Below are 12,858 nucleotides of genomic sequence, written 5' to 3'. Positions count from 1 at the left end.
TTCTCCATACCTCGTCCATCTCAGATTTTGGAAGGCACTTCAGATTCTTAAACCTTGGGTTGAGTGCTGTGTCTATCCTTAGAAATCTCACATTGGTACCTTCTTTGCATTCTGTCAAATCTGTTCTGAAAGTGTTCTTGAAATGAACATGTGCTGGGTAATCATCAGAGAAAAACATCCAAAATATTTAATAAATTTCAATTGGTATTCTATTGTTTATCAGTACGATTAATTTTTTTAATCACAGTTCATTTTTTGAGTTAATCGCATGAGTTAACTGCGATTAATCGACAGCCATACTTTTTATGAACATCAGATTCATAGTTTATTTTTTTTTTACACACACAAATACTTGAGGCCATAACTGTTACAAATTAAATTGCTAATAAATCTAATTTCAGAAATGTATATGAATCATAAAAGGTCTTTTGTTGGTGCTTTGGCTAGAGGTCTACGTCTTAATGCCATCAGAAATTATTTTCAGCAGCCACTTCAAGAGGAGGATTAGATGAGGAATTGGCATTAAACCTCCGTCATTAAGCACAGATTGCTCAAAAAGCTGTAGTATTGAATCTACCATTAGGTTCAGCATATTTTCTCTGATAATTCAAAGGTAATAGCTTTTGCCACAACATAAAATAGTTGTTTTTTTTTTGTTATAGAATTGCTGGTGTATCTAGCCTTGTTTTAGAAGTAAGGCTTGTATCTAGATCTCTCATCATCTTTCAGAATGTTGCATTACTCAAAGTGAGAGGCAGAGTTTTAGGAAAGTTAAATCAATGTGGTGGTGTTTAACCCAGAAAAAAGCATTAGACTGTACTGGATATGTGTTAAGTTATGCTTCATTGACAAACAAGATAATGGATGCTTGGTGGCCATTACTACTGTAAATCTGAAGGATTAATTCTAATCCAAAATATGGGCGTTTGTTTTGTTATTGCCTTGTGCACGTATGTAGAAGTGTTTTTCAAGTTATCTTAATGCTCTCCCATATGTCTTACAACTACAATTTACATAGAACAGTAAATCAAGTAGCACAATGCTGAACTATTTGACTTGTAACATGTGAACAGTTTATTCATATAATACTTATAGTATGCAGACTCCTATTTAACTAGGTACCCCATGGGAGGTACTACTTTATTCTTGTTGCAGAACACTTTTGGGGGAGAAAATGAGGCATCTGATTGCCTCTTTCCTTACCTCATCACACTTTTTCCTGGGCCTTATTTAATCTCTTCTCCTATAAATCTATTCTTCTGTTACATGCTTACAGTTACACAGCATAGAACTAACAGGCAGGAGGTAGATTTAACCAAAAGGGCAGGGAATGGGAAAGGTGAAGAAAGAGAGCCATGATGAAGAGGGGACACAATGTGGAGAACACAATTAGAAAGTCTGATGCTGCCTGAAAAATGAGCTGTTGGTAATAAAAACGCAGCAATGTGCATCTCAGGAGCTTCTGTTGGTCATGACACTGAAGGAGCTAAATACAATTAAATAATTTAAAATAAGATTAAAGTTAACTAGTTACCAAGGGTGCTTGCTTCTAATTGAATAGCTTAGCAGCATGCAGTAGTACCATCTGGGACACCAAATTCAGAAAGCAACCTGGGTTCCCAGATCTCATGCTGAGCTTGTTGAAAAGATAATGCTCTTAGCATCCAAGGCAAGAATCCCAGACAGTTTCAGAAGGAGATGAGCTCAATTATTCCACTAATGACTGCAATTTGGGTGGCAGTGTTTGTCAAAGTGAGGATTTAGAGGCAAAAACCATGTTTGCTAATAAGTACTGTACAAATCAAGCTGAAGAGACTTTACAAAAAAAAGTCCAAAGAATAAAAAATAAAGGTCAGTCATATATTATAAACAAAAACATTTCAAACTGAAAATGACCAGGATTCAAATTTAACCCAGTCTTATTTAAAAATGTGAGAAATGGGTCATCAATGAGTTAAAATATTTCCTTTAACTTGTTTTGTGAATTTGGTGAATTAGTGCTCTCTCTCAAAAGCAAAAGACTGAAACTGTTTTTAAAAAAATGTAGTGTAAGCAACTGATGTACATTAGCATTCAACTCTGCCAATACCCAGTAGTTTTAACCAAAAACACTTGTATTTTCTAGTCTGAGCAAAAATATTGTGCTAGTTATGGGAACCAGATAGACATCCACTAAAATCTGTATTGAAAGCCAAACTACTTCACTCATTACATAAACTGTAACTTCACCTAGGCATCAATAGGTAAAAGGCTGTTAATCCACAGTACAGTAAAGCTCTCCACATCTGCAATAAGATTACGGGCTTCATTAGTATAAAAATTAAAGGATGAAATATACAAATTAAATACTACATTTTCATTATTGTGCAAGTGAATGTGGCTAAATAATTAGAGAACCTTTTATTCACACATACCTCTTCCACCTGAAAAATACCTTCTTTTGTACCAGTTAAGCAAAGTACTTAGGATCATGTTTAATTTTAAGTATTTGCTTAAATCCAATTGACTTAAATGACCTGGATGAATTTATTACTCTTGTTTTTTGTTATGGTAGTGCCTAACTGGCCTTAATTGAGACTGGAGCTACACGGTGCTAGGTCCTATATAAATATAGAATGAGAGACAGCTCCTGCCCCAAAGTACTTACAACCTGAACAGACAATACAGAGAGAAGGGACATTAAAGGCTTTGCTGGTAGTGCTGCTTATAGTTAAGGTTGCCTAACACTTTCAACTATAAGATCTTGTTTTCAGTTGCTTAAAATTTAAACCATTCACATGAAATTTTCTATGCCAGATGCCTGCTTCAGGGTTCTCCGCCCTTTTTTTTATTTGGAGGTGGGGAGGGGAAGACTTTCAGCAAAAAATGGTTCTCTTGTTTTCTAAAACAAGATAAGCAAAAATACATTGTTTTGCTCTTGTTAAATTCCAACAGCCATTTCCTTGAGAATATCTAATACCTCCATGCTTGGGAGCAGGGACTCGGAATTTACAAATGCATTTGCTTTGGTGTTAGGGATGTGCCTTTTGCCTTCTCCTGTGAAAGCCAAATTTGAGTTGGTTAAGCAGTCAGTCTCTGAAAAATTATAGTTTACACATACACAGTAAAAGTCTGTTGGAGGATGGCAGTATGTATAGGACCATGCGGTCCTAGGGGTGCTGCTGCACCCCCTGGCTTGAAGTGGTTTCTATCATGTATAGGGTTTACAGTTTTCAGAGTAGCAGCTGTGTTAGTCTGTATCAGCAAAAAGAAAAGGAGTATTTGTGGCACCTTAGAGACTAACATTTATTTGAGCATAAGCTTTCGTGAGCTACAGCTCACTTCATCGGCTGCATCAGGTTTACAGTTTGGTTCAGTGGCTCTCAGCACCCCCACTATACAAATTGTTCCAGCACCCCTGGCAGTATGTTCTTGGAGGATTGTCTTCACTGAGCATGCTCCATCCCCACAGAGCAACTGAATGTGCTCTATCCTGCAGGGGCTAAGCAGAAATTTTCCTGCTTTTGTTCCTCTAGGGCAGTGGTTTTCAAACCATGGGTTGCGACCCAGAACTGGGTTACAGAATGGAAGGGACTGGGTCACAGCGGCTCTGGTCAGTCCCGTCGGTGGTGCTGCCCGGCTAAGGCAGGCTAGTTCTTACCTGTTCTAGCACCACGCTGTGCCCCAGAAGTGGCCAGCAGAAGGTCTGGCTCCTGGGGGGTGGAACAGGGGCATGGGCTCTGTGTGCTGCTCCTACCCCGAGTACTGGCTCTGCACTCCCGTTGGCTGGTTCCCGGACAATGGGGGCGAGGGCAGTGCCTACAGGCAAGAGCCACCTAGGAGCCATACCTGCTCCTGGCCACTTCTGGGGCACAGCAGGATCCGCGGTGACAGGACAGACAGACAGACAGACAGCCTGCCTCTGCACCCCCGCTGTGCCGCTGACTGGGAGCTGCCTGAGGTAAGTGCGTGCCCCAACCTCCTGCCCCAGCCCTGAGCCCCTCCCACACCCCAAACCCTTCATCCCCAGCTCCATTGGGTCACTGACATCAACAATTTTCTTCAGCTGGGTTGCCAGAAAAAAAGTTTGAAAACCAGTGCTCTAGGGGGCCAATGTGATGTCAGGCGGGGGCGCTCAGTGACCCTCCGCTAGCACTCAGGCAGCAAGGAGAAGGAGGAGGAAGCAACCTGACTTGAGTGCAAAGGAGTCAGGGAAGGATTAGGCAGGGGACAATAGGAGCTAGGTAGGAGAGAGGAATATGAGTTGGGAAAGAGGAGAGTGAATGGGAAAATAGGAGCACAAGTGCAGAAGTCTATAACCATTAGAGAACTCTCCCCTCCAAAACCTGGTAATGAATGCAAGATTCTGGAGTCTCAACATTCTTTGCTGTCCAGTATAAAGCTGTGAAAATCACTAGCAAAATGGATTTTTTCCCCCTCTAGTAGTTGATCCACATGGAAGATAACAGCCTACTATTGCTGTTTGCTACAAGTTACTCGGTAAGCTCAAATAGAGTGTTGTGGAGCTAAAGGTCCCAACCCTGCTGATGACCCATGTAAGGGTCACTTTGGTTCTACCTGATGGAGGAATCGTGTTGTTAAAGACTATTATAATGCGCACGAGGTGAGTGAATTACAGTTGCACAAGTAACCTTAATTCTGATATTTCTTAACTTTTGAGTGTTTTACTCTGGAATCTTAATATGCTTTTCATGTAGGGGAAGGGTTCTATAATTTCCTGAGTATGTGTGTTTTAAAAAGCAACTGTAAAAGCAAACTTAATCGTGTCCAACTACAATGACTCCACTTGGGTCATCAGAAGGGTTGGGGACTCTATCACTTGAGCTAATTAAGTAACTGGTAATTGTAAAAAATATGCAAGTAGAGTAGATGGTGTGATGGCTTGCACAGGTTATGATAATTATGTTATTGGTTTTGTTTGAGTGGGGAAATTAGTAGGTGAGGATTAGCTGAATGGAATGACAAAAAAAAAAAAAGGGAGAGGGAACATGGAAGAGATGGAGGCATGTGGGATAGGTTTATCTTAAACCTGTTTGTGTCATCTTAAACTAAGCCGAAATAAGACTATTTAAACAGAAATTGTTTCCAACAAGCCTCTGGAACTGGTTTAACAAAGATAGTTTAAAGAAACTTAAATTATACCAATGCAACTCTCCATTTAGGCTGGGGCTAAGACCCAGAAGACAGGATGTACTGGGAAACCCAGAAGGAATAACTTCGGTGGTTTTAAAAATGTTATGACATTATTTTTATTAACCTGAGCTTTTGGGCAGTAAGGATGAAGTGAAACTTTAGGAGGCACCTGAATGAGGAAAGTGTGGTGCAGAAGACAATTCAGAAAATTGCTGCATCAAAAGCAGTTCGTATGGGAAATCTGAGAGCAGCCTTTACAGAGATTGACGTCTGTAGGAGAAAAATTATACGGCAGACTTGAAAGCAAATGCATTAAATCTCCAGAACTACTGTATATTCTACTTACCAGAAAGTTCTGCAGAAGTAATGTGAAATAGCACATGCTAAAAAAATAACTGGCATTTGAAATTGGGAAGTTGCTAATGTAGTGCCTCTCTCTCGCTCTGTGTGTGTGTGTGTGTGTATATATATATATATAAAAAAACGAGAAGTTCTTAGGAAGTTGATCAGTGAGTCTCATTTTAGTTCCAAGGAAAGTAATTGAAAATTTACATAAGAATAGAATATCACAACACTCACTTCTAAGTATAACCTTCTAGGGACAAACCAGGATGACTTCTCTAATATAGTGCCTCTCTCTAAATTATTTTCTGCTTAAAAGAAATAAAATAGATGATGTGGTGGGCGTAATTTACTTGGTTTTTCAGAAAGGTTTGGATAGGGGCCCTATTAGCCACAGGTGAAAAAATCTTACTGGGGATTAAAACTGGTTAAGCAATAGGAAATAATCAAGTGAACACTGATTCTTAGAATGGAGAGAGATTAATAGTTTGTACTCCAGGAGATGGAATTTGGATAAGTGATTAATGTACTTATCTATAGGAGGTAGTAGTTGACAAGTAATGGAACTTGTTGATGACAGTATAACTTGGTTGATAAAAGCTGCAACAAATGCTGTTAAAAAAGGAATAGGGATCTCTAATAGAACTGGACTCACCCGGCAGCACCTCCTGCTGGTTGTCCTTGGGAATTAGCTCGTCAGCCTCTGGAGCGCCATCTGGTGATCCGCCTTACCACCGGCCCCAGTCCCTCCGAAGATCCAGTGCCTCCTCCCACTGGGGTGCTGCCCCCAGCAGTAAACCCCAGACAGTAAAATCCCTGAGGGTCTCCCCTCCCTGGGGAATCCCCCACCCACTACCTCCACCTTGCCTCAGTCTTGGCCACTGCCAGTCATTGCTTATTCTCCCTCCCCAGGGCTGACTGCAGTGTATCAGCCACTCATCACAGGTGAGGGGGTTTGGACCTGCTGCCTCTGCCTATCTATGGGCTGCCCCCTTGCAACCCCAGTACCTAATAGGCCCTAATCTAGGCCTCGCAGCCTGGGGGTTTTCAGGCCAGAGCTCCCCTGCTCCCAAGGCCTTTCCCCCTCAGCCCTGCTCCAATATAGGTATTACCTAAGTCCCTGCAGCCAGGCCCTTCCCTCTCTAAATGCAGAGAGAGACTCTGGCTAAGCTTCTGCCTAGCAGCCCCTTTATAGGTCCAGCTGCGGCCTGATTGAGGCTTGGCCCAGCTGTGGTCATTTCCCCAATCAGCCTAGCTTTTCTTGGCCTCAGCCCTGGGGCTCTCTCCTAGGGCTGGCTTTTAAGCCCCACAAGACAAGAGCGGGTAACCACCCCACTACAGGATCTAAAAAAATAACATTCCCAAGCAAGAATATATCATTCTCTTTTCCCAAGTTATACTTTTTCAGTAATCTGGCTACTCAGTTAATTACCCAGATACCTGTGATTCCATTAGTTCCCCTGAATCGGCAATCACTCAGCACAGTATATACGTACTGTTAGGAAGAGTTCATGTTACCAGTTCCTTCATCTTGCTGGAAACTGCATCTGGCATGTCTCTAATGATTGAAATAATGTTAGATATAATGTATTTAATATATCTGTTCGTAGACCTTACCAATCACTATTGAATATGGTCATCCAGGAACTTTTCTTCTTTTTCTAGTTTAAGTTGGGTTGGAGGGTTTGGGAAGGCTTAATGGTAAACTACACTTTGCCCTTAAACTTCAGACATCTTAGAAAAGACAAATTCTCCATGGGGACAGATAAACAAAGCTAGGTACCTTTTACCAACCCAGTAAATGATTCATGTGTATTAGCCCATGCGCAGCAATCACTGGGCTTTCACCGGGTTTTTCACATTAAAGCATATTTGCAATATTGTCTCAAAATATCTCTGCACAATTTTAATATTTAAATACAAAGCTTTCTCTTTATTAAACATTATATTTGAAGTATATTAGAAAAGCTTTATTGGCTTGTTATGAAAATTACATCTTGTATTTAATTCACAGAGTGTCCCAGAACACCAGATACTCCAAACAGTGACCCTCGTTTTTCTACGAACAACAGATTGATGGTTTTAAAAAAGCAATTGGATATAGAACTGAAAGTAAAGCAAGGAGCAGAGAATATGATACAAATGTATTCAAATGGCTCTTCAAAGGTAAGGCTTTGGAATACTTAAAGAACACTGAAATAACCAAAAATATAAAAATCATGTAGTTTGAACATATGAACAGTGTTGTCAAGGTTCCTCCCCCACTCTGAACTCTAGGGTACAGATGTGGGGACCTGCATGAAAAACCTCCTAAGCTTATCTTTACCAGCTTAGGTCAAAACTTCCCCAAGGTACAAAATATTACACCCGTTATCCTTGGACTGGCCGCTACCACCACCAAACTAATACTGGTTACTGGGGAAGAGCTGTTTGGACGCGTCCTTCCCCCCAAAATACTTCCCAAAACCTTGCACCCCACTTCCTGGACAAGGTTTGGTAAAAAGCCTCACCAATTTGCCTAGGTGACTACAGACCCAGACCCTTGGATCTTAAGAACAATGAACAATCCTCCCAACACTTGCACCCCCCCTTTCCTGGGAAATGTTGGATAAAAAGCCTCACCAATTTGCATAGGTGACCACAGACCCAAACCCTTGGATCTGAGAACAATGAAAAAGCATTCAGTGTTTTACAAGAAGACTTTTAATAAAAAATAGAAGTAAATAGAAATAAAGAAATCCCCCCTGTAAAATCAGGATGGTAGATATCTTACAGGGTAATTAGATTCAAAAACATAGAGAACCCCTCTAGGCAAAACCTTAAGTTACAAAAAAGATACACAGACAGAAATAGTTATTCTATTCAGCACAATTCTTTTCTCAGCCATTTAAAGAAATCATAATCTAACACATACCTAGCTAGATTACTTACTAAAAGTTCTAAGACTCCATTCCTGTTCTGTCCCTGGCAGAAACCAGCATACAGACAGACACAGACCCTTTGTTTCTCTCCCTCCTCCCAGCTTTTGAAAGTATCTTGTCTCCTCATTGGTCATTTTGGTCAGGTGCCAGCGAGGTTACCTTTAGCTTCTTAACCCTTTACAGGTGAGAGGAGCTTTCCCCTGGCCAGGAGGGATTTCAAAGGGGTTTACCCTTCCCTTTATATTTATGACAAGTGTGCTATTTTTTATTTTAAGAAACTACATAGTAATGTAGAACTTAGACAATTAATGTTATACTCTTCACCTCTAGAAGTGTGGTTTCATCCTACCGAAGGTGCTCATTAAGAGGTGGTTTAGTTTTCATCAGTTCTATCCCATGGGTTTCAACCTACATAATGAATCGAGTTTATGAAATCTAGCACCTGTTAATCTTTGATTATGCATGATTCACTCTAAAAAGCAGGGCATGCTGTGTAGTGCTTTACATGGTGTGACATATTGTGATGCTTATTCTGGGTATTATGGCTTTTATGAAGGGAAATCATGCCTCACCAATCTATTAGAATACTTTGAGGGAGTCAGCAAGTGTGTGGACATGCGTAATCCAGTGGATAGAGTGTACTTGGACTTTTACAAAGCCTTTGACAAGCTCCCTCATCAAAGGCTCATAAGCAAAGTACGCAGTCATGGGATAAGAGGGAAGATTCTTCATGGGTCAGTAACTGATTAAAAGATAGAAAATAAAGGGTAGGAATAAATGGTCAGCTTTCGCAATGGAGAGAGGTAAATAGCAGGGTTCCCTAAGGATCTGTACTGGAACCTGTTCTGTTTAACATATTTATAAATTAAATGGAAAAGGAGGTGAAGGGTGAGGTGGCAAAATTTGCAGATGATACAAAATTATTCAGGATAGTTAAATCCAAAACTGACTGTGAAGAGTTACAAAGGAATCTCACAAAACTGCGTGACTGGGCAACAAAATGGTACATGAAATTGAGTGATGATAAAGTAATGCACATTTGGAAAACATAATCCCAACTATACATATAAAATGATGGGGCTCTAAATTAGCTGTTACCGCTCAAGAAGAGAGCTTGGAGTCACTGTGGATAGGTCTCCGAAAACATCCGCTCAATGTGCAGCAGCAATCAAAAAAACTACCAATGTTGGGAACTATTTGGGATGGGATAGATAACAAAACAGAAAATATCAAAATGCCACTGTATAACTCCATGGTACACCTACACCTTGAATACTGCATGCAGTTCTGGTTACCCCATCTCAAAAAAATACAAAAAAATACCCATACACCTCTACCCCGATATAACGCGATCCCATATAACACAAATTCGGACATAACGCGGTAAAGCAAAAATGGTTTTCTGTCTCGTCTACAACATACAGTACTTTTATTCTGTTTAATTCCAGTTCATACATTTAATGATTAGCTCGTACATATTCAGTATATATGTTTTTACAAGCCTGCCTTGGATCGAAAGTCGAAACACAAAGCCGAGCGCATTTACAACATTTTTAAACTTTCACTCCGTTCTTCTTTTCATAAAAAACAGTCTTGTCTGCAAGTCTTAATTAAAGTTATAACGTTGACAGTTTAAATCCGTTAATAGTTTAAAACCATTGAAAGTTTAAATTCCGTTTTGCGGACAACAAAATCATGTGCGAGGTGGTAGCTAATTTTCAACAGCTGTTATAATAAAAACGGCCTTTGTATTTATAACCATGCCTAATTTATCAGAAAGGAGAGTTCAGTCTAACTTCGTTGTTGGCTAACCTGCTGCTGCCTTGCCAGTTTAAAGTTGTTACAAACCATCCGTGGTTGGCGCCTCGGCTCTTAAAATGTGGCTTCTGTCAAATTACATACATGCACATTTGTACACACAACGTACTGTATGTATCAAAGTGGTGGAACGAATGTGCAACAATGAGAAGGCAGGAGTAAACGTATGTTGCCTGCCGATGGTCCCATTAGGCGTTCTCATCTCGCCCGCCTATTTTAATCTCATTTCTAAATTGTGTACAGTATCGACTAAGCTTAAGTTGTCTCACTAGTTGTATTTTGGAAACATTGTAACTCTGCGCTGACATTTTCTAAACAATTTTAAAAAATTGTTAGCATTAATATTAAAATACCATTGACATAATGGCAAGTTGTTCACAGCCATGGAAATGAAAGGCATGGACCGTCAAAGAAAAACTGGAAGCTTTGGACAGACTGAAATCAGGAATGAGCCAAGTGAAGGTCTCAAAAGAACTAGGAGTGGGAGAAACAACATTAAGATGAGGAAAAGTTACGATCAGTGCTAGTTGAACTGGATGAACGTGAAGGTCTGGAAAGGAAACGCCTCAAAACTGCCCAGGATAACCAACTAGATAGAGCAGTATTTATGTGGTTTACCCAAGAACGCTCTGATGGCACGCCAATTTCCAGTGACATAAGGAAACAAGTGGAGAAATTGAAGAAGGATCTCTATTTTAGATGCTTGGGTGAGGACGCTTTTGCACATCAAGGTAATGAATTTAAAGCTAGCAGTGGATGGCTTAATCGTTTTAAAAAACGTCATGGCATTCGGCAAGTCACAATTTCAGGAGAGACGTGCTCTGCAGATATAAAAGCTTGCAACGAATACCCGCTAAAGTTACAAGAGATCATCGTCGAGTGTGGCTATGCTCCGGAGCAAATCTATAACGCTGATGAAACCGGCTTATGTTACTGTATGCTGCCGGATAGAACACTTGCTTCTAGGACTGAAGAACAAAAGGCCGAAGGTTTTAAGGTGATAAGAGAGTGACAGTACTTTTCTGCGTGAGTAAAATCGGTTCACATAAACTTAAACCTCTGTGCATAGGAAAATCCAGGTTACCTTGGGCTTTCCACCATAAGAACATGGATTCGCTTTCATTCATTTATCGCCATTCAAAAAAGCCTGGATGACATTGGATATTTTCGAGGAATGGTTTAATAAATATTTTGCACCAGCTCTCTGGAGTCACCTACGCAGACAAAACCTGGATCCAAAAGCATTGCTCCTACTTGACAACTGTCCCGCCCACCCCCCAGTAGAGACCTTAACTAACAAAGACGGGAAGATAAAGGTGAGCTACCTTCCTAAGAACACAACATCCAAAATACAGCCCCTTGATCAAGGCATTATAGCCACATTTAAAATGAACCATCATAAAGTCTTAGTAAAGAAAATTGTTGAGGACAACAGTAGCATAACAGATGTAATAAAGAAATTGAATTTGCTGGATGTATTTAACTTAGGGGAGAGAGCCTGGCTAGGAATCACTCCGTCAACGATAGAGAAATGTTGGCATCATGGTTTCAAAAGTGCTTTTGTCACTGAAAGTGATGACAACCAAGATGAGGAAGAAGATGAGAACAACTTTGAAGGTTTTACGGAAGAAGAGGCCATGAAGGCAGAACAAGTCTACAAGGAACTTATGGCTCAAAGTGGGATAGTTAATCAAGAATGGATGGAGGTGGATGCTATGTGTCCAACCTATGAACGACTTACAGATGTAGATATAATTCATAATGTTGCCCCTCAACAAAAAACTCCCATCTCCAAAATGTTTTCAAACTATTTAATAGTTAACAGTTCATATTACTGAACAATATATGTATAACATAGTTGGCTAAGTGACAAAGTGGCCTATGCTCCTATTTGCTAAAATACCAAAATCCTTTTTTACAGTAATTTGTCAGGATGTGTAATTAAAAGCTTTTTCTGATATTTTATGTGAATTTTGCATTTTCCTAAGCATTACTGCAGACCAAATGATTAATGTATGATGAAATGTAGCTCACATGGTTGCATTTAGCAGTGTTTAGTACCTGTGTAGTTAATAAGTTTTAATAAGTGTAGTTTTAAGTAAGCTTATAAAATAATTGTTGTAATTAAAGAAAGGAGATACAATTTAACCATTGTAGAACAGATTTATTTACTGCATACACCATGTTAGTTCTAACAAAATGATTTGCTGACTATTAATAACGGAAATGCTCGAGGCCAAAGCGAGTTCAATATACCGCGGTTTCACCTATAACACGGAAAGATTTTTTTGGCTCCTGAGGACCGCGTTATATTGGGGTAAAGGTGTATTAGAATTGGAAAAGTACAGAGAAGGGCAACAGAAATGATTAGTGGTATGGAACAGCTTCCATATGAGGAGAGATTAAAAAGACTGGGATTGTTCAGCCTAGAGGGATTTGATAGATATCTATTAAATCATGAACCTTATCAAGAAAGTGAATAGGAAAGTATTATTTACCCCTTCACATAACACACAAACCAGGGGTCACCCCGTGAAATTAATAGGCAGCAAGTTTGAAACAAACAAAAGGAAGTACTTCTTCACATAATGCACAGTCTACCTGTGGAACTCATTGCAAGTGGAAGTTGTGAAGGCCAGAAGTA

General features: G+C 39.9%; 1 protein-coding gene across 9 annotated transcripts in view; it reads left to right on the top strand.

The window, feature by feature from the left end:
* The window catches only part of PKN2 (protein kinase N2), a 136,081-nt gene that overhangs the window by 62,017 nt on the left and 61,206 nt on the right, over window positions 1-12,858 (top strand). For all 9 annotated transcript variants that reach the window (XM_073357145.1, XM_073357147.1, XM_073357144.1 and 6 more), the window contains exon 3: window positions 7,490-7,641. In XM_073357145.1, coding sequence (XP_073213246.1) covers window positions 7,490-7,641 — 152 coding nt within the window. The remainder of the gene's footprint in view (window positions 1-7,489; window positions 7,642-12,858) is intronic.

This window comes from Lepidochelys kempii, chromosome 8 (assembly GCF_965140265.1).
Source record: "Lepidochelys kempii isolate rLepKem1 chromosome 8, rLepKem1.hap2, whole genome shotgun sequence".
Lineage (NCBI taxonomy): Eukaryota > Metazoa > Chordata > Testudines > Cheloniidae > Lepidochelys > Lepidochelys kempii.
This window is presented reverse-complemented; position numbering and strand designations above follow the sequence as displayed.